The 21,615-nt window shown below is 41.0% G+C and overlaps 1 protein-coding gene across 1 annotated transcript; it reads right to left on the bottom strand.

Annotated features, from left to right (window-relative positions):
• Positions 1–2,575: 2,575 nt before the first annotated feature.
• On the bottom strand, positions 2,576–21,352 carry SLC10A6 (solute carrier family 10 member 6). The gene is made up of 6 exons (XM_028507347.2): positions 20,952–21,352; positions 11,722–11,840; positions 9,965–10,053; positions 7,442–7,617; positions 4,801–4,958; positions 2,576–3,389 (listed from the first exon to the last, which is right to left on the bottom strand). The coding sequence occupies exons 1-6, from the start codon at positions 21,326–21,328 to the stop codon at positions 3,175–3,177; spliced, it is 1,134 nt and encodes a 377-aa protein (XP_028363148.1). The 5' UTR covers positions 21,329–21,352; the 3' UTR covers positions 2,576–3,174.
• Positions 21,353–21,615: the final 263 nt, after the last annotated feature.

Raw genomic sequence — 21,615 nt, 5'->3', positions numbered from 1 at the left:
TTGCCCAATAACAGAGCTGGGATTCAATTCTGGGTCTGCCTGACTTCAGCCTACACTTCAGAGGCATCCCAGCTCTTTAGGGGGAAAACAGCAAGTGGCCCTGGCAGAGCCCACGTTCTCACCACTACAGCAGCTGCCCCACCCGCCCGCCCATCTGGCTCTTTTCCAGACATGGAGCTGGACTCATTCCACTTACCCTTATCTCTTTTGGCCTCACTTCTTCTGAGCCTCATATAGGCCCTGGCTTTTACGAACTCATAATTATTTATATCAGTTAGAATATAATTTATTCAGGTAGAGCTTTTTGTAGTTACACTCTTCATCCTAAAGCTAATGCGTGGCCTCCTGGACTACTGGACTATTTCTGGGTCTTCTCAGTAACACATTTGCAAGCCGTCTCTGGAGATGACAGTCTTCTGGTGTGACTGCTTTCACACACTTACATTGATTTGTGTTGTTTCTGCCTTAAAAAGGTGGTTTTTGGTATACCTGTCCCCAGATTGTCCTGACTACAGTAAGTGCTGACCAAGTTGACCATAGCCAATCCTTTCAGAATGGAGTATTGGATATTACCATTTTATTTAGATTCCTTTATAGAGAAACAATGTAGAAATTCATTTTTTTTTCTTTTCTATAGTCTTTAAAATTCATGGCAATGCTTATTTTAGGGCTGGGGATGTCAGTACACAACCCTAATGTGTTCACGGTGGCAATCTGTTCCCCATGGGACTATAACCCATGAGGTGGGGAACCCTTCCTGCCTCACTGTGGCAGTTTGTGCTGGGCGCCTATACACAGTGCAGACCAGCTTCCCAGTATAACCGCGCTTCTCGGGGGGGCACACGAGGGTCCTTAAGTGGTCAAGCAGCGCTTGAGAGTGAACAGTCACATCACAAGTCTGCATAGTTCTTTTCCTTAAAAATATACTTGCAACACCTAATGGGGCTCTTTCTGTACTACCATGAAGGCAGGCTTAATTGTCCTGACAATACCATAATACTCATCGTCATTATATTAACCCATAAGTTCTTTGGAGTGAGTACTCACAAAATAAAACTGTAAAGATTTACCTTAGATGATGATACACTTTCTCACACATTTCAAAACTTACAAATAAGAGTAGACAGAAGACACAGAGCTGCTCGCTGCCGCAGGGGCATCTTTAGGAGTCAGCGACATGGCAGAAGACATCCAGACCAAAATCAAGAACCAGGAACTGTCGGCAGAACAACCTGGACTTTCCCCACTGTGACAAGGCAATGACATTTATCACCTAATTTCCTATACAGTGTGTCAGGAACAATGTGTCTGCTAATGGGGGCGATGTCTCCATGCATGAGGGGTACTGGCGTGGGTACAAGTCCCTTTGCCCCATATCCTGGGTGTGGCCTGGGATGACCACCGGGCAGAAGGCACATTCCCTGGGAAGATCTGCACTGTCTGCACCCCGCCTCTCCTCTGTCCTCCATCCTTCTCCCAGGAAGGTTAAGGGGGACATGAGCACATCCCACCCTGGGATCCTGAATCATGGCTTAACTAATAATAAATATTTGTTGTGAAAAATAAAAGAATAAAAGAAAGTGGGACCAAATGGAGTCCCGACAAAAACACATTGTATAGGAAGTTAGGTGATCAATGTGGCATTTCAAACCAGCAAAGAAAAGATGAATGACTCAGTATGTGGTGTTGGGACAATCAGATTCTTAACACACCATACAGAAAAATAAATTCAGGATAGAATAAAATATGTACATATTTAGTCCATAAAAGTAAGCAAAATTATATGAGAGATATTTTTAATATAAGAATAGAGGAGGAGGACGGGTCCTACAATGCCAGGCCGCACACAGAGCAGCCAGTGCCCACACTGTGGGGACCCCCAGAAAGAACTCCCTGGAAAGGGGCAAAATACATGCGCAAATGGAGTCCTTTCACAATTCACCATCCACTTAAAAATATAAATATTCTAACACTAGACAGGTATCGAGGATAAACAATTCTGTAAAGACTAATATGGCTTAGTATGTAAAAAATATAAAATTCTTGTACAGCAATAGACATTATAAAATAACAAAAGATAAAAGAGTAGGTAGAATGTTGACAAGCAGGACAACGAGTTACCTTCCATATGTGTTAAAATTTATCAATCAAAAAGGAAAAATATAACAGAAAAGTAGGCAAGGGACATGAATAAGCAAGTGGTCATAAAAAATACTTTACTCATAATTTTAAAAATGCTCACAAATCAAAATTGATCATCCTTTAGATGGTGCAACTGCGGCAACCCAGTTCCTCCCAGGCAATGGAATGCACACAGCGTGACCAGGAGCAATCGGCCAGTGTCCCATGTGCAATCAGCCTGGCAACCCACACTGCAGGAAGTGACCTACAGAAATACTTGCAGAAGGGCAGGGTGTTTGCAGCAGCATTGCAATGTCAATAAGTTGACATTGCAACTTATGAGCCCTTCCATGCAGTGAAATCCTTCCTCCAAGCCGCTGTTCTGAAGAAGGAGGTAGGTCAACACAGACTGACGTGTAAAGATGCTCCAGACATGTCATTAAGTGACTTACAAAACAGTGTAAGTGGGATGATCCCAATATTTTTAAAGTTATACAATGTGTAAACAAAAATCAGGAGGCTATACATGTGCCTATCACTGGGGAGTGAAGATATGGTACATTCACCTTTTAACCTCAGTGTTTGTTAAATTGCCTTTAAATTACACCTATGATCCAAAAAGACTTGAATCACTATGGAAAAGGCCCCATTTTTAATAAGGGTTGTAGGCTTCCTCGCCAATGTTCCAAAGGACCTTCCCAAAGCCAAATGGGTTCAGACTCTGTCCTTGCCCTGAAGTATGAGATGCTCTATGCAGAGTCGCTACCCTTGTGAGATTTGAAGTCCACCTGAGGATGACATCACACAACGAGTATCACTCTTCACTGCACGGGAAGACAAAGACACAGCAGCTGGTAAATATGTTGTGTAAACCACAGAAGGACTCCCTGAAATAGGCAGAGTACCTTCTCAAAAGTGTATCCTGATGATTACAAGCCACACAAAAAATATCATTATTCCCACAGGATCTGCCAATGAGACCCATGCATCAGCTCTGCACTCTCTTTACTAGTTGTGGAGGAAGTCAACATCCAGTCAGGCAGCAAGCCCCTACTATGCACATGAAGAGATGTGGCCTGTTGATTCGAGAGTCATGTGGGAATCCATAGGCTCTGGTGACCCAGGAGTTACTGCATCTTCTTCATTCACCTCCAAGAAAGCACTGGCCTCTTTGGGAGAGGTGGATTTCTTGTTATGGCAGCCTTCTGCACCATGTGGATTCCTTTTCCTGTGTTTATTCTTCAATCTCCTCTTGTATATCTGATATGCTAGATGTTAAAACATGCAAGTATTAAAAAATCACTTTAGTAAGGACAATAATTTAGTGGCCTTGTGCGCTGGTCAATACTTTGGGAGTATGTTTGCACTGGGTCATATATGCATAAACACACAGGAAAAAAAGGAGGGGGCAAGGAAAATGAGAGGAAACCATGAAACAAAACAATTCAGTGTATCAAAATGCTGGTTTCTATCTGGAATGGACCTTTTGGGAATGAGACAGTCATCAGGTCACCGACAGCTCATCCACTCATTCATCCATTTATTCAGTCACCTCCTGTGGAGTGCTGCCAATGAGCCTGACACTCCTCTGGCTTCTGCAGCACAGCTGGGAATGAATGTCCCTTCCCTCATGGTCTCTTGTCTTGTGGGAAAGTTAAACTACAAGTGTTCCTGACATTGATTGTTATATCAGTAATCCATATATAATCAGTTGTATCAGCAATCACTGAGACTTACTCAGAGCCTGTTCCCTGGCAATAAAAATGATGGTGGCCCAAAATTAATATCCATATGTGTGTGTTCATATCTACCCATCTATGTATGTATTTTTTATATGTCTCATCAATGGGCATTTTTCTTACACCTATTCTGTGATTTTCTTTTTGACTTTTTATAGTTATTCTATTAGAGCTGTCCCAATTTTTCTTTTTTGTCCTCCTTCCCCCAGGCTACCCCCCACTCCCACAATCAATCCCCACTATATATACACATATTTTTTTTAATTTACCTCCTGTGAATCTACATAGTGATTGACTCCAAAATGATGTATATTTGGTTGTATGGATAGGTAAGCATACAGGGTGGGGCCGAAGTACAATAGGTTTACAGTTGTGAGTACACAAAACAGAGTTTATTCTTGTATTATTATTTATTATGGTATTATTTTCCATATAAACAACTGTAAACCTACTTTTGCCTCATCCTGTATATATACACATACACATATGTATACCTATATACAATTAATTTCAATATTTGTGTATTATACTTCATAGTTGAAAAATATGTCACAGCCATTCAGCACAACTCTTAGTCACAAAAACACCGTGAAATAACTTGACATTTGGCTTTTGCTGAAACACAGTAAATGTCAGTTTTGAGATAAATGATGGCTCGTGGAGACTGACCAAGTCCTGAAATCGAAGTGCTGATAGTGCACTGTCTTCTGTGAAGCATACTCGTTTATAATTGTAAGCTTAATTTCCCCTAGTTTTTAAGTATTTTCTGTGAAACTTCCACTTTGTGGCAAAGGATCTTGCTTACGCACTTTTCCCAAAACTGTCAGGCTAAAAATGTATCACAAGGGCAGCACGTGAATTTTTGGACTGAAAAAGGAGTTGGTAGCTTGGGTCAACAATTTTCAATCGAGTGTATCCATCCAATGGGGGCTCTACCCACCTGCAACAATGAGAATTCCATCCACCATCTGGAAGAGTCCATAGGCCAAGGGGAAGCTAATCATCTGGACCATCTGCTCAGCGGTGAAAGACAACTGGAGCATGGCGATGCACATCTGAATATTCTGAGCTCCAGTTTCTAAGGAAATTGTCCTGCACCTACAATAATTTTTTTTCAAAAGTCACATCCTAGCAATAAGGACTATTAAATGTTCTCTTACAAATAGCAATGTCAACTATGAGCTTAGGCCACTATCAAGGTCTATCTATTTGCTGAGTGCCTATGCTTTGGGCAGTCTCCTGAGAGGCACTTGGGAGTAGGGCCCTATGAACCCTGCCCTGGGAATCTGATTGAAAAGTCAAGAGACACACACAGGAAAAGCTCAGTAACACCAGCAGATGCTGTAGAAATTTAGGAAAGGGGCGTCAATGGTTAGGGAAGGCTTCACAGAGGAAGAGCAGGATTAAAGGATGGAAAGAGGGTGGGAAAGAGGCATTTAATGTGGGACAAAGTTGATATTAAAGGTCTGGGGACAGGTATGAGCTTGGCCTGTTCAGAGGCATTGCACGGGCTGAAGCCAGCCTGTGTGGGCTAGAGGCTTGGAGGAGATGAGAGGGAAAGTCGAGTTAGAGGTACGAAACAGTATAGGCTAAACAACACTTGAAAGTAAGCCTTTAATAAAAAACAAATGTCTGAAATGGTTTCTTTGGTGAAAGGTCTAGGAAAGTACAGGAAAGTTTTTTCCACTTTCCTATATTTTATTAGTTTCCTAATTGCAATAAAATAAAATAAAATAAACCTCACTTGAAAAAGAAAAGGCAAGAGGAAAAGAAAGGAGGAAGACACAGGCAGGACCTCCGGGGCTGGGTGGAAACAGTTTCAGCTGTCTCCAGTCCACAAAGGGAAGCTTCAGGTTTTTTATAGATGGAAGTGAAGAGGAGAGAGGTGCTTCAGAAGGTAAACCAGCATCTCTGTGCAAGCTGGATTGGAATGTGGGTGTGTGATGTGGGAACGGAAATGTCGTCACTGGTGTAGGACAAGTTCTGTGACTCTTATTTTGTGCCTAATTACGCTATTGCTTCCTATGCCTCCTTCGGACTACCCTGACTTCTTTCAGACCCGCATCAATAACATGGTATGATTAAGCTGCTAGGATGGACCTCACACCTAGACCATTCACTGGGCAAATGTGTATCTCAGTCCTGATCCTTCTTAAGCCACCAGCTGTGTAAAAAAGAAAAATATTGACTACACTTCTCTATAGGAATACTTTCTCTCCAGACTCAATTATATTTCAACCACTCAACAGTCCTACTTCTCACTTCAGAAAGAGATCCAGGTCCAACTACAACATTCTGGCTTCAGGCACTTGGTCAAGTTACCTAACTTCTCTGAAAGGTTTGCTCATCTGCAAAATGAGGGCACTGATAATATCTATCTCTCAAGCATAGTAAGTAAATGAGATTAGTCTTGGTGGAGCCCCATCCAGTACTTGGTACGATCTAAATGTTTCCAAGTGAATTGGAAACAGCATAAAGCTAGTTTTAAAATTCCCAAACTCCACCTTTGGAATTGAACTGCATAGTTTACTTTTCTTCAATAATTCTTCTTCTATGTTAAAAGTAGTACATAATGAAAAACATCAAAAATATACCAAAAAATATTAGGCAACTAAAATAGTCTTAATCTCACTACTCAAACACTATTAGCATATTTCTTCTAGTATTTTTCCATGCATAAAATTCTTTTCCTTCCTTCTACAAGATGGCACTGAAAATGGACACTGTTTTCCATTCTTTTTTAACTAAAATTTGTCTCTTAAGTATTTTCCAAAAGCATTAAAATTGATTCACTATATTCCATTTCATAGGCACATCAAAAATTAAATATCTGTATTACAAAATATTTAAATTATTTCTATTTTCATATGTATGAATAACACTGCAATTAACATCCTTACACATCTGTCTATCTGACAGCTTCAGGACAGAGCTCTAGAAGTAAAACCACTGAGTTAATTACAAATATTTATATGGTTATTGATAAGACTTGACTTTTAGAGAGTTCATGCCAATTTGTTACTCCCACAGTATAAACTAATGCTTACCTCATCTATTCCAATAATATGGAATATTATCATTTTTAATATTTCACAGCATTTATAAATTCTATTCCCCAACTTGTAATGATAATATTTAAGGTAAATTACTTTATTTCTCAAGTTTGCCCTTTCTCTTCTTGCCCCTCATAGTTAGCACTTTTTGAGAAATTGGCACAAATAATGCATATATATTTAATCTCTCAAACTTGCTTGTGTCATAGAATGGTCTCTGTATTTAGTGAAACCACCTCGTCTCTCCTATTTACTAAAATATGAAGAGAAATGTGTCCAAATTACAAGTGGTATTAACACCCCAATCCTACTTTCACAGATTACAACCTCCATCAGTTTGATCTTTGCTTCATTTACATAAAGAATGACTATGATCTTTTCACCACCTTTACGATGGACTGTTCTGTTCCATCCACCTTGTAAGTCAAAACTCTTAGTGTTTCCTGACACAGCCAGGTAGCAAAGCCACCAGTGGCCATGTGTTTAATTTATCCTTCTAAACAAAGGTTATGGGTGATTTAACTGTACCTCGGCCAAGTGTGGTGGGTGAGAAGTGCCAGCAGAAAGCCCGCAACATAGCCAATCGAAGGGAAGATGAAACTGATGGTCAGCAGGGTGGTGTCTGGATTCCAAGAGTCTTTCGCCAGCACCAAACCAGCAACTACAACCGCCAAAAGGAGTACCCCACCAGCGATGGCCCCAGTCTAAAGCAAACCAATAAAAACAAGTACACATAAACATCATGGTCTTTATGTTCTACAATGCAAAGTCCGTCACCACTCTAACATCTTGGAATCTAGAAGTTTTAGGACAAAGAGAGGACTTAGAGACCACTGAATCCAATCTCATCTCACAGAAAATAAACCTGAGGCCAACCATGATCAAGTGGCTTGGCTACGCTAGAAACTGGTAAAGGTCAGCACAGATCTAAGTCTTCTTGTTGCATGACCAGTATCTTTTCCCTTCAAGTAGAGGGTTTGGCCAGGAGGGCAGGAGGGTTAGTGGTATTTTTCTTGGATAGGACATTTGTAAAATAAGTGAAATCTGACAAGCATCCGACACCCTTACATACACCTCTTAGACACCTCACTGGTAACCTCTTGTCTGAGATCTGCCCTACCTGGCTATCCCCCCTCTTCCCACCAGCCCTTCAACCACCAGTGGCTTCTTACTGCTTTGATCCCTGCCCTTCTTGCCTCCAAATGAAACTTACCCATTCTTCATTGGACAAGCTAATTAATGAATATGAGAGGTACTGACAATTACCTCTATCCTCTCCCAAATGAATAGTGTTTCTTTCTTTTGTTGCTTAGCAGAAACAAAAAAGTCAACAACAACAACAAAATTCCAGTGGTTTGAGTTTTAGATCAGATGAAAAAGAAGCAAGACCTAGAATGTTGGGGGAGAATCAGGATCTTGACAAGCTCCTATTCATGCCATGTAGACAGAAAACTATGCATCTAGTTACAGTATCAACTTTGATTTGAAATGATTCTGGGAGTGGAAGAAGGTAGTCACGGGTAACCAAAACAAAACAAAAACAACTCAATGTACCACGGATGTGTTCTGAGGGTAATTTTTACTGCCCAGATACAAGGACAGACTCGGCTCCCACCCCACAGGAAGATGCTGGAACACACAAAGAAGATTTCTGATAATAAAAATCCCTCTGCATCTTTCTACCAAAAAATGGATTTAAAAGTTTAAAATTCACCAAAAGCAATTTCTTTAGAAGATGGATCAATCTAAAATTAAAGGAAGATTAAAAACAAAAATTGAAGGTATACCAAAATAATGATTAAGTTATCCTTTCTTTTTTCTAAGGTGCTCTAGAATATTTATGCATATTGTTAAATATCTTTTGCCACAAATCCCATGGAATAGACAAAGGAAAGGGATTTTAAAACTGCTCCTTACAGATAATAAAACTGACATACAGAAAATGCATCTGATTTCTCCATTGGCACTGACAGGCTATTAGAGGATCTGGAAACACCAAAAATAATTATTATTTTTTTTTGTTAAATGCCCTTTAAGGAAAATAATCAAAGGTAAAGTACTTGAAAAGTAAGAGGTTCCCATGAACATATTTTCTTCTCTTGTTTTACAGACAAAATTGGGACTATAAACTACCACACCAGAAATTTTCTCTGACTGAAATAACAAAGTGACATTTGTAGTCCAAATGCACAACCTGGAAGCCTCCTCCAGCATTCTATGCCCAACTGCTCTGTCTGCTCCTCCCCCACCCCTTTCTCACATTCCTCGTCTCCATGGAGGAACAGTGGGAGTCGTTCAGTCTTGTCCCAAAGGGAAAGCAGCACCATTTGTGCAGGCAAGTGAGCGGCCATGTTCTGTCAGGTGGAGCCAAGCAGCAAGAGCTAAAACTTAACCAAACCATGAACCCCAAACTCAGACGAGCTCGGATGTATTTGCTGAGCCTCCAGTCAGCCCCAAATGTTTATTTCTTTATAAATGTAAAAATAACTAAAATATTTCTTAAAACTCTTCATGAAAGTAGCACATAATACAATCCTCTATTCTAAAACAATATATAATTGTGAAATTAGAAAGCAACCCAGGAGATTAACACTCCTGTTGAGACTGTCTTCTCTCCAGCTAGGTATTTTTAAAAGCCATTTAAAAATAAGACATGAGACAGCCCTTCTCCCTGCTCCACTCCCTGAACACTGGGTGCCATTTCACGCACACCTGAACAGCTTTCACCTGAGAGCCCCTATGTGAAGCCCTGGGAATGGATGGACCCTGGTTTCTCTCCAACCACACACAGGCTTTAGCTTTTCTGTCACTCAGCAAGAGTCCCACAATTTCCAGGGTGTCGTAACCCCCGGTTTATGGATCTATGGGAGTGACAGCAAGGCTTAGAGAAGCAGAGAACGTATGGCAGTTGGATCTAAAATGTAGGCCATGTAAGGAAAATTGCTGGGTGTGGGACTGTATTTGACTGGCTCATTTGTTCCAGTCATTGCTCCATCCACTTGTCAGGTCTCTGAGTCTGAGGGTGTGCTCACGGCAGGTGGGGCTGCTTACCTTGAGGATGATTTTGGATTGTTTTGTCCACCTATAATTCACATAGACACCAAAGGCCACAGGAATGGTCAGACACAAAATGGAAATTCCTGAACAGAAGGAAAATCTGTCAGAGGGTACCCTGTCTCATCTTAATGCCAGTCCTCAGCTACTTCTACTTCAATTAGATAAAAGCTATAATTACAGCTGCATTGTTTTCTGCATCCTCCTCCAACTTTTTTTTAATCTTTGGAAGACAGTTTTTGACTGGTATATGACACTACTGAATGCTACCACCCTTGGTCCATCACTTCTCTCAGAATCCCTCTGACAATCACGTGGAATTTCAGAGACAACTGGAAATGGAAAGGTCAGAAAACAGGAGGACCCTTTTTAATCTATGATATTCTTTGTTTCTACGTATGGGCTCACCCTCTACACCCATAGCTGTTATTCCCTATTTGAAGCCAATGGTTCATTAGCTTCACAAAATAAGAATACCTGTTTCAGACACTAAAAAGAGCATTTGTTGGACATACCAAAGCAATGTCTCATATTCTCCATGTGTGGCTAGTAACCCTAAAGCAGGTAGGAAAAAATGCCTTTTATGTAACTCAGGTGAATACAGGCATTGACAACAGGGTCAGTGGAGCAGGGGCCAGCTTGCCCATGGCTTCTGCACACTCCGGTTTTTCAGTGGGGCCAAATGCCTGCAATACTAGCTCCAAAGCTATATAAATTGCTTCTAATATTTTGGACTTTAATTATTTGTGAGTACCTTTTAGAATGCCATTAAAACAGACTATATCAAGTAATTCACTGATATTTAGGCACAGAAAAGGCTGCATGCAATCATGAAGATTTTTCTCAGATTTTACAAATTGAATGGTCTCCAGCTGTTATCAGGAGATAGCCATAGTGTGGTTTTGACATACAGCCCATGGGCTGTAAGCCCTCCAGGTGCTTACTTGAGACTCCAGATTGACACTTTAGAGTTTCAAGAATCAAAGAACAAAGGTTCTACCAGTTCTCCAAAATTCCTGGCCAAACCAGAATTAGAACAGGCAGATAATTTCACCATGTTTTTCTTCTGAGTCTAGTGAGTCCACAGAGATCTCTAGGAAAAGGACAGAGTTTAATAAGAAATAATATTCAGCAAAGGAGATAAAGAACAAGATATGAGTAAAAGTTGTGACATGTGGATAGACTTTAATAATCAATAGGCATCAGGGATGGTGGGGTAGAAATGGAGACAACTGTACCTGAACAATTAAGAAATATAAAGATAAAAACAATAACCGATAGGAGCCACTTCTGTTGATCAGTGAAGAAGCCAGGGCTCGTGGGTGATGTGAAGGGTGGAGCTGTGGAGACTAAGGTCTCATTGGAGCCACTGTGATCTAGTTAACCTTCTGGTCATAATGAGTCCAACTGCTTTATAGTAAGTTACATAATTTTAAAAAATAATGAAGCTTTTTGGCTTTATTTTTAAAAGTGAACTCTCATAGGAGTTAAGAGCTTGGACTTTGCAGACAGATTCCTGAATCAGAATTCTAGGTTTGCCCTTACCAGCTGCATGATGTTGGCCAAGTTATTTAACCCCTCTGATCCTGAAAATCTAGGAAATGGAACTAGGAATAGAATCTGTATTGTAGGGTTCAGAGAATTAAATCAGATAACATAAACACCCCTGCATAAAGGAGGCAGGAGTAAACAATAGCCAGTATTCTCACTATCACCATTCTTGCTCCTATTTCATTTCACAAGCTCATACATACCTATGGTCCGATATGGAATGGTGAAATTCTGCTCAAGATTCCAGGACAAGGTGTAGAGATAGAGGCAGAGTGGCATCATTCCCAGGGCAGCCACTGTGGAGCAGGCTGTCATACTGATGCTGAAAGTAAAATTAAAATAACGTGTAAGAAGGAGAGTTTGAAATGAAGAAGTTAGTCCCACACCTAAAGCCACCCCCAAACACAACATCTTAGAGATGACATGGGGTAACTTACTTGAAGCTTACTCCTATCTGGTTATTCAATAAATGATGGCTGCACTTGTGGTCTACAAAAAGATTTCCAGCAGCTTTTGACATCCATCTATTAACCCTTATTTACTTGAGGATATACTTGTCCTAAATATTTTGCTAGTGACAGTAATAAGGATTTTTTCCATATCCAGTTCTTTTCTATTGAGATATGATTTACAGACCATAAAATTCATCTTTTAAAGCATTTTTAATATATTCACAAGATTGTGCAAAAACAACACCTATTTCCAGAACATCTTTATCAAAAAATAAATCAAACAACAAAAAAAATGCACCCCATCCTGGCTAGTGTGGCTCAATGGACTGAATGCCAGCCTGCAAACCAAAAGGTTGCCAGTTCAATTCCTAGTCAGGGCACATGCCTGAGTAGTAGGTCAGGTCCTCAGTAAGGGGCATGGGAAAGGCAACCACACATTGATGTTTCTCTCCCTCTCTTTCTCCCTCCCCTCCCCTCTTTCTGAAAGTAAATAAATAAAATCTTAAAAAAAAAACGCACCCCATTAGTAGCCACTCCCCATTCCCTTTCTTCCCCAGACTCTGGCAACCAATGATCAATCTACTTTCTGTCTTTATAGGATTGCCTATTCTGGACATTTCTCATAAGTTCAATTATGTGTGTGTCTGGCTTCTTTCACATGGCAAGTTTTCAAGGTTCAGCCATGTTTTAGCATGTATCAGTAGTTCAGTCCTTTTATGACTGAATGTTATCTTGATTACTGTAGTTTTATTATACTGTATGAAATAAGTTATCGCTCCATAAATTTATAATACATTGTTTTTATTTTTCCAAATATGTAAGGTCTTGTTTTTTAGTCTTTATTTTAGTTGGAGAAAATCACTTGGTTACACATTAAAATGCATAAGCATATATGAGTATACATACATAAAATACATAAGCATGCATAATGAGATGAGGAACTGGGGTGCAGAGTTTTGGGAGGGGCCCCTGCTCTGACCTGGGAAGAGGGAGAAGAGCACATGGCGTAGAGAAAGCTCAGACAGAGATGTGGTAGAGAGCCAGGAGGTACATTCCACAAAAGAGAAGAACCAAGAGGTTCCAACAAAAGGCAAAATGGCAACAAGAGATCAGGGAGGATGAGAACCCAAGAAGTCGATTCAGAACCATCCAACTTTCCCCCAATTTTATGGGTCTCCACCCCAAATTGATCCTTTCCATCTCCCTCCCCCATTGACAACTCCCCGAGTTGTTTTCTCTCTCTATCTGGGTGATGGAACCAGTGAAAGAATACATCAGAAAAATTAGGGGAAGTGAGGAAAGTGGAAATGAGATATCCTCCAGGCCAACTAAATATTTTATCTTTAAATTGTTGAAAAAATTACACAATGTGTTTATACACGTACACACTGTTTACGGACACCATGCATGCTGCTTTACCTGACGAGCTGAGGCAAATAACACACCACACAACACAACCCAGGGGTAAAGTAAGACTTCATTCATTTTAATACCAGGCCCCGAGAGTTGCGAACATTCCAGTATACACTGTTAAGTTCCCACACCAGACTGCCTTACACATAGCATGGGCCCAGTCTGGCCCATGGCACAGATGGCTGAGAAACCGGGGGGTGGAGCACCCCCCCCCCACCACACACACACACACACACCAGGCAGAGAAAGGACACCCTCCACAGGGCTGAGGTCTGCTGCGGAGGTAACGAGGGTCCTCCAACACTTCATCATCAGGCCTGTGGTCCCGTGCCATTCTTCCTCATAACATACATCACAAACCTTTCCATCTAATTTCCCTGCTTATAAAACAATCTATGTTTACTTTGATATTTTCTATCAGAAGAATGTTTATTATACTCTCAGCCAAGCAGAATTTATTTCACTTCAATGATATTGAATAAAATCCTTCTGCACTCTCATTCATGGCAGATAAAAAGGCAAAATGGATACTCCTGGAGAGATTTGGCAACATTTAGCAAAATTATACATGCATTTGCCCTTCCAGCCTGCAACTGCTTATCTGGGAACCTATCCTAAAGATGTGCTGTCAAAACAATAAGTTATAAGATACATATTCAATACATCTTGTTACCCAGCAGTCTCTGGGCAGCAGCATTCCAGAGAGTGAAACCAGGAACTGCAAGGCCCCTTGAAGCTCCTGCTTGGAAGACACATGGTATTGCTTCTGCCTCATTCTGTTGGTTAGAGAAAGTCAGCTGCCAAGCCCAGACTCAAGCAGTAGGGAAATATGTGCCCCCTAACTCCCAGATGGGTGGACCAGCCTTATTACATTGCAACAGAAGGTACATGTGAGAATGGAAGGACTTTTGGCCATACTTTGCAATCTATCATAAATACTGAAATATTTACAGGTAAAGTAATAGCTGGAGTTTGCCTCAAAATAATCCATTGGATGAGTGGGGAGATGAAATGAGCTGATTAGATGTTGGTAACTGCTGAAGCTGGGTGAAGTATATAGAGGGTTCACTATGCTAATACTTTTATATATATTTGAAGTTTTCTATAGTAAAAATAAGTGTCACTTCCAACCTTGTAGGGAACAGTGCAGTGTTGCTACCAATCTGGTTAGGTGAGGTTTTCTCTGTCATATCGTACTGGGGTGGGCTTTGCCCTGCATCGAGCATTATGCACACACTGTGTGGGGGCACCTAAAGCAGTTCCTGGCCGACCCTGGCCAGCCGTGGGCATGCCCACCCTCAGCACTGCTGTGTACCACCTATCTGCTCTTTGAGTGTTCATTCTTGGGGGATGGCCACCACCGCCATCTGGACACACTTTTATCACATTACCTCACCTGCTGCACACGTAGCGTACTCTGCACAAGAGCTGTGTACCTGTCGACATGACCCAGATTGTGAGCTATAGAGGGCAAGGGCCTTAGTGACCTCCCCAGCCCTGGAACCTTGCATAGCCTCCTACTACAAAGCATTGAAGAAGCTCATTATATCCTTGCTGGATAAACACATGGATCAAAGGATGAACCAGAATGCCAATACACTGGTGCCAGGAAAATGTTCTCTCTGCCTTCCTCATGGGCCATATGACTGCATCGGAGTCTTGAAAATCTTCATGACATGACCCCTTTACACTGAATTCAATGGTAGTCACCTCTATCGCAATCCAGAGGAACAGAGACTTTCTGTTAAAACATAACTAAAATCTTGCTCTTCCAAGTACAAATGTGAGTAACATTTTAAAAAGCAGCTTTTCAGAAATCCAAACTTAGATAATTTGCAAGTATTTCTATACATTCCTTCCCCTCTTTTATTTTTCCATTAAGCAGTCCTGTTTCTTACATGTTTGTTCAATAATAGAGCTTTATTCTGTTTTTCTCTTTTTGAAGTAATCAAACAATACACATCACTCTGCAACTTGGTTACTTTTTTTTTATCTCATCTTAATATCATAGGTGTCCTTTCAGGACAACAAATACAGCTTAAGCTCATTATTTTAAAAAATTATATAGTATACCATAATATAAATACACCATAATTTCTTCAGTCAACCTTGTTAATGATGAATAAATTGCTTTGAGTGTTTTTCCATTATAAACAATGTTGTAATAAACATTCTTTTACATATTTCATTTGAAATTATTCTTTTATTTTTTGGAATAGATTTCTAAAATTGGAATTACTATGTCAAAATTCTGTTTTTAATTATAAGATAGTACAAGATTATTTTCCAAAAAGACTGTTGCATTTCACAATCTTGCCTACACTGGATGTGACCAGTTCCTTTTGATTTTAATGAGAATACTCTTATGCAACAATGCATTTTGCTATTATTTTGTTACACACAGTTTCAACGAAGTCATATTTTCTTTCATGTTTGCTGGCCTCTTAGAGGTCCTCTCTAGACAGTCTTGCTGACTTCCTGGCCAAAATGGAAGCATAGGTAGACACACTTTTCCTCCTTGCACACCACAAGAAGAATTACAACTAACCTCAAAACAAAAATCACCCGGAACTGCCAGAAAATCTAACTATGAAAGTCTGACAACCAAGGAGTTAAACAAGCCATATTCATCCAGATGGGTAGGGAGGGTGGAGACGGGGAGCTGGGGCAGAGAGGACGCAGTGTGTCAGTGGCAAGGTGGTGGAGGCAAGGTGGCAGTTGCAGTGGCCGGCAGAACAGGTGGTCCCACATTCTCGTGTGGTGGATAAAAATCAGGAGGGATAACTTGGGAGTAAGTGATCCCAGCCCCAGGCCATACCACACAGCCCAGGGGTCCAGCACCAAGAAATAAAGTCCCATAACTTCTGGCTGTAAAAACCAGTGGGGGTTGGGGTGGCAGAATAAACTGCTAGTCTCTCAGGAGACCATTTAAAGGACCCACACAATCTAAAACATATAAAAACCCACCCACTCTGGGAACCACCACTGGGGCAGCAGCTGAAGGGGTGCCAGTCGCTACAGGAAGGGGGTGAAGTGACTAGAAACAGAGCAAGTGCTGAGCAAGCCTCCAGCAGCCAGGCAGTAGCATTGCCCTCTCTCCAAGTCTTCCTTCTACACAGAGATACAAAGTGGTGAAGTAGTTTGCACCACCCTGGCAAATACCTAAACCTTACAACCTAACAGGTGCACTAAGACAGGAGTCAAAGCAGTTCTACCTAATACAAAGAAACAAACATAGGGAGACTGCCAAATTGAGGAGACAAAGAAATATGGCCCAAATGAAAGAACAATGAAACCCCAGAAAAAGAACCAAGCGAAACAGAAATGTTATGTTATGTGTATTTTACCATCAGAGAAAAAAATGGCCTCAGACAGTCTAACCCACTGATTTCACAAAGGAGATGACTGACATCCAGAGAGGGAATCGCTGGAAGGCACACAGCCCTTTGGGCAGAGACTAAACCCAGACCCCTACGCCAGTGCTCTTGCCTGCCCCACATATGAATAATGACTCAAACAGCATTTTGTGCCAGGTGAGATTCTAAGCACTTTATATACATTAACTCACTCAAATCCTCACAACAACCCACAAGGTAGGTTACGTTTTAAGTGAGGAAACTGTGGCATAAAGAATTTACATAATCTACCGAGAAGACCCAGTTCTGACCCAGTAGTGACAGATCTACTTACTGGTTCCAGAGTGGTGCACTTAACGACTACACCGTACTGCCAGATCTTAGTTTTCACGATCTGCCCTTAAAGGCAAGAATTCTGCCCATCCTTGGTAGATTGTAAAAATGTTCCCAAATGTTCACCCCTCTCTTATTCATGTCCTCTGCAGTGTGACTTTGCAGCTGACCCCATCAAGAGGCAGAATCTACCATACTCCTCCATTCCTTGAATCTGGGCTGGCTGTGAAATTTGCATTGATCAATGGAATGCAATGAAAGTAATGATAAACTGGTTTCGAGCCCAGGTCTCCAGAGGTCTTGTAAGCTTCTTTTTTCCAAACCCTACCACTGTTATGTGATTAGATCTAGGTTAGCCTGCTGGAGAATGAGAGACCATGTGGAAAAGAGCCCAGATGTCCCAGCTGAGGCCAGCTAAGACCAGTCTACATCTAACCAGTCCACAAATATGTGAGAAAGCCCAGCAAGTTCAGCTGAGCTCAGTCCATAGGCAGGATAATTTCTTAGGTTGCCCATATATGTGGGTCAATTGCTTTCTGGGACAGTTATAATGAGGGAAACAATTTGACTTGGGATAGAATCAGGCCAGTTGGCTTTCCAGACTGTGGGAACAACGTGGGCAAAAAGAAGATAGGAAGTGTGCAGTGTGTTTGGAGAATAGGGACTATCCCATTAAACTATAGGCCACTTGTGCCTAAAGGGTCAATGGGAAATAAACCTTGAGAAGTAGGTTAGACCTGGCTTAGTTTCTACCCAGTTTAGTAGGTGTTGAGAAGCCTTTATATGTATCACACTGTTCATTTTCTCCTTACAATACTACAAAGAAAGTACTATGTCTTAGAGTTACAGAAAAAAGGTCCCAAGCCAGGATTTAAATACAGGCAATCAGAGACCAGAGCCTGCCTTATCCACTTACTACAAACCATGATGGAGACACTGAAGGTGGAGAGGACATTGTAAAGATACTGCAAATGCCAAGAAAGAAATTGTGAGGGCCTGACCTGAGGTGATGGCAGTGGGGAGAGATTGAAAATAATAGCTATGGGTGAAATGCAAGAGGGTGGGCCACAGGTTTAAACAGCAGATTGAGTGACCAAGGTCAAGAACGAAGGGAGTCACCAAAGAATGCTAAGATTCTAAGAGCCCAGATGACTGGGAAAATGACTGGGGTCATGATCAAATACTTGAGAGGGCAGAAACTGGTTCAAATGAGTTGCTTCTGAAATGCCCCACATGGGAAGAATGTGTGGAGAACTGCAAGTCGGTTAAATGGACACAGAGTTAAGGCATGAAAACCATGTTTAGGGTCATCTACAGGGAGCCAGATCTCAACTTATTCGTAAAATGAAGTTCCAAATGCTGAATTTTATCCAGCATTTGGAACTTCTGTCTATAACAATATACTCAGTTTTGCTGGAAAGTTATTTTTGTTGGTAATCAAGTGGAAAGAAACAAGGAATTTGGATGTTATTTCATTTAAGAACACTGAATTTTCTCCTTTTTACAATTTTGCTGAGATTTAAAATTTTATTACTCGTGTATCTATAAGCTTTTGAAAATCTAATATTTAGTCTCCATTTTCTTACAAGGGATTTTTTGCTTGTTTTTGCTTTAAGACTCAAAATAAAAATTTTAAAGAATGATAGAGTAGCTAATATTTATTTCACACCCACTATGTGCCTGGCATTATGTATATATATTTCCTCCTTAAAATATAGCAATGTGAGGAATAAGTAATTTTAACCTCATTTTAAAAATGAGGAAATGAGGCTTATCAGTTAAATAATTTGGCCAAAGTTAAAGCTAATTAAGAGAAGTAAAATGAGCTTTATCTTTTACAGACTTTCTACTCTTTGGTGTTTTTATTACCATGTTGGTTAATAAAGAAATGACGGTAATAAATGTTCTCTTTCCAGGGCAGAAGTGGTTGAGAACACTGGAAAAAGACTGACCTGCCTATTCAGAACAGAAGATCTAGTGTGTTGGCGAGTGGCATGGAAGAAAGTACCTTAACTACATGTAGCCTGATGAGAAACAGATGTAAAGTCAAATCTGCATTCTGCCATACTCATTTGTAGCATTTGGCAACCATTTACCCCATCTGAGTCACAATTTTCTCAGCTGTAAAATTCAGCATAATAAAAGGTCATGGACCAGGTTATTACGAGAATCAAGGAGAGAAAGGGGTCAATGATGAGAACTTACATTGTCTTGGAGATGATGACTTGTAAAAAAAAGAGAGAGTAAGAGAATACATGAAAGCATGTACTGCATGTCTACCAAGGTAGCCAATAATGTTTCCTTTTTCTCTCCAAAAAACATTAAGATTCCAGAATTTATGGATGACATATGGACTTTGTATAAAGAATATTTATCATTTCCCAATTATTATTAATGATCATCTTTATTGAATTTGAATTAACAATGCATATCAGTGGGGCTTATTTTTAATGAGCAATGTATCAAGTGATTCTTTTCAGATCTCTGATAAGTTGGTAAGTAAAAACATTGCCAATTAAAATTAATCGTTGGTCTGCACCCATTAACATTTACAGGTGAAATATGCTCCATGTGTTACACATTCAGCACATGCCGGGAACCAGAAACCTGTACCTGCAGCTGACTCACTAACGTCCACTTGCAGCCCGAGCACCGTCAGCACCTCTGACTCACTCGTTCATCAAATCATAAATCTCAGCTAAATGACATACACATCAAACAAAGTTTTAAATTTAGAAGTCGTTCTCTCCCTGCTCAGGACAAAAAACAGTTTGTTCATCAGTAAGCAAAGAATCTAGAAAGGCCACTGTTTTTAGCTCTTTCATTTTTCCAACTGTGACTCCTCTATTCTTTCTTAAATGCTCTCTTTTGATCCCATCACAAGATGTGGTTAACTTACCCTCATTAACACATAAATGAGTGATAAACCTAATGTCTCCTGGAGGTATTTGTCCACACATAACTGGAAATAAGGTCACTGGCTTAAATAAAAGGAATGAGAGTCTTCTCATGGATGTTAAGGATGTGAAAAGCAACAAGAAAGAATGCTTTTAATCATAAGTCTTTATGTTGCTCTCCAAGTCAACTCAATAGGCTACCACCGGCACTTGAAACAGGATATGTCTATCACATAACCCTAAACTCCTTCATTCAGTCCGCCATGAGGTAGGTGTGCAGGCAACACTTGCTGATTAGAGCCACAAGGGCCTCACTCTGGGTATGCTGCCACCGCCGCCACCGCCGCCACCACCACCACCAACACCAACACCACCACCACCACTACCATCACCACAACTGCTTCCAAACCACTGTCACTGGTTTCCGGGGATTCTCAGCCTATGTCCTGGAAGATTGTGAAGCCTGTTGTTAAAGCTGCCAGTGAGAGTGAGAATGAGTTCGTGCCTAGGAAGGGCTGTTGGGTGAGGAAGGGACCTGCTTCCATAATTACATATAACCCAAACCCCACCACTCAGAAAGGTAGTTGCCAGTCAAAGGACAATCACAGCAAAGTCGATTTTGAGCTCGGAAAGTCCTTCCAGTACTGAACAAGTCTGTATAAAATATTTCAAGCCCTGGCCGGCATAGCTCAGTGGGTTGAGCACGGGCTGTGAACCAACATGTCGCAGGTTCGATTCCCAGTCATGGCACATGCCTGGGTTGCAGGCCATGACCCCCAGCAACTGCACATTGATGTTTCTCTCTCTCTCTCTCTTTTTCCCTCCCTTCCCTCTCTAAAAATAAATAAATAAAATCTTTTAAAAAATATTTCCTACTCGATTCTCCACCTAAAAATTGGCTGAGCTTTCAACACGAAAAGTGTCAGTTACCTCCCACTCCTAGGCAAAGTGCTATTGGGGAAGAATGAGCAGTGTAACTTACCTGAGATCCATATCTCCTTCAACCCAGAAGGTGAAGATGTTAGAGATGGTTCCACCTGGGCAGCAGCCCATGATGAGAACAGCAATAGCTTGCACAGGCTTCAGAGAGAAGCTGGTAGCCAGAAGATAAGCTGTAAGAGGCATGAGCCCAAACTGGCAGAGCAGTCCCACAGCAATGCCCCAGGGTCTCTTGATGTGCAGCCACAGCTTCCCGATATCCACAGAGCACCCCAGTGAGAACATGAGCAGGACCATCATCAAGACTGACACCACTGCGAAAACAAGTTTCAGGTTCCCAGGTGCCGGCAGCCCCACCGGCTGCTCCTCCTCTGAACTGTTGGCAGGGCAGGCTGAGCTGCTGGAACAATTCGCTTCCATCTCCTCATCTCCTTAGGGCAGCATTACAAATGAACATCTGCCGAGATGACTGGGCAGGTCTATCCTGTCACATTTTGTAATAATGCAACAAAGTCACGCGTGGAGAATCACTCCAATAACTATTGGCCAGTCAGATGATTCATTCTCATCTGATCAATTTCTTTATGACTGGCATTATAAAAGCAAATGTGGTCATGACATATATAATAAACTGCATGTGGTAAGTAAGGCTTTCCACTTCTGTTTTTACTCACCACTGAATATTAAAGTGAAATGAGACAAGCAAA

Source organism: Phyllostomus discolor, chromosome 1 (assembly GCF_004126475.2).
Source record: "Phyllostomus discolor isolate MPI-MPIP mPhyDis1 chromosome 1, mPhyDis1.pri.v3, whole genome shotgun sequence".
In the NCBI taxonomy this organism is placed as follows: Eukaryota; Metazoa; Chordata; class Mammalia; order Chiroptera; family Phyllostomidae; genus Phyllostomus; species Phyllostomus discolor.
This window is presented reverse-complemented; position numbering and strand designations above follow the sequence as displayed.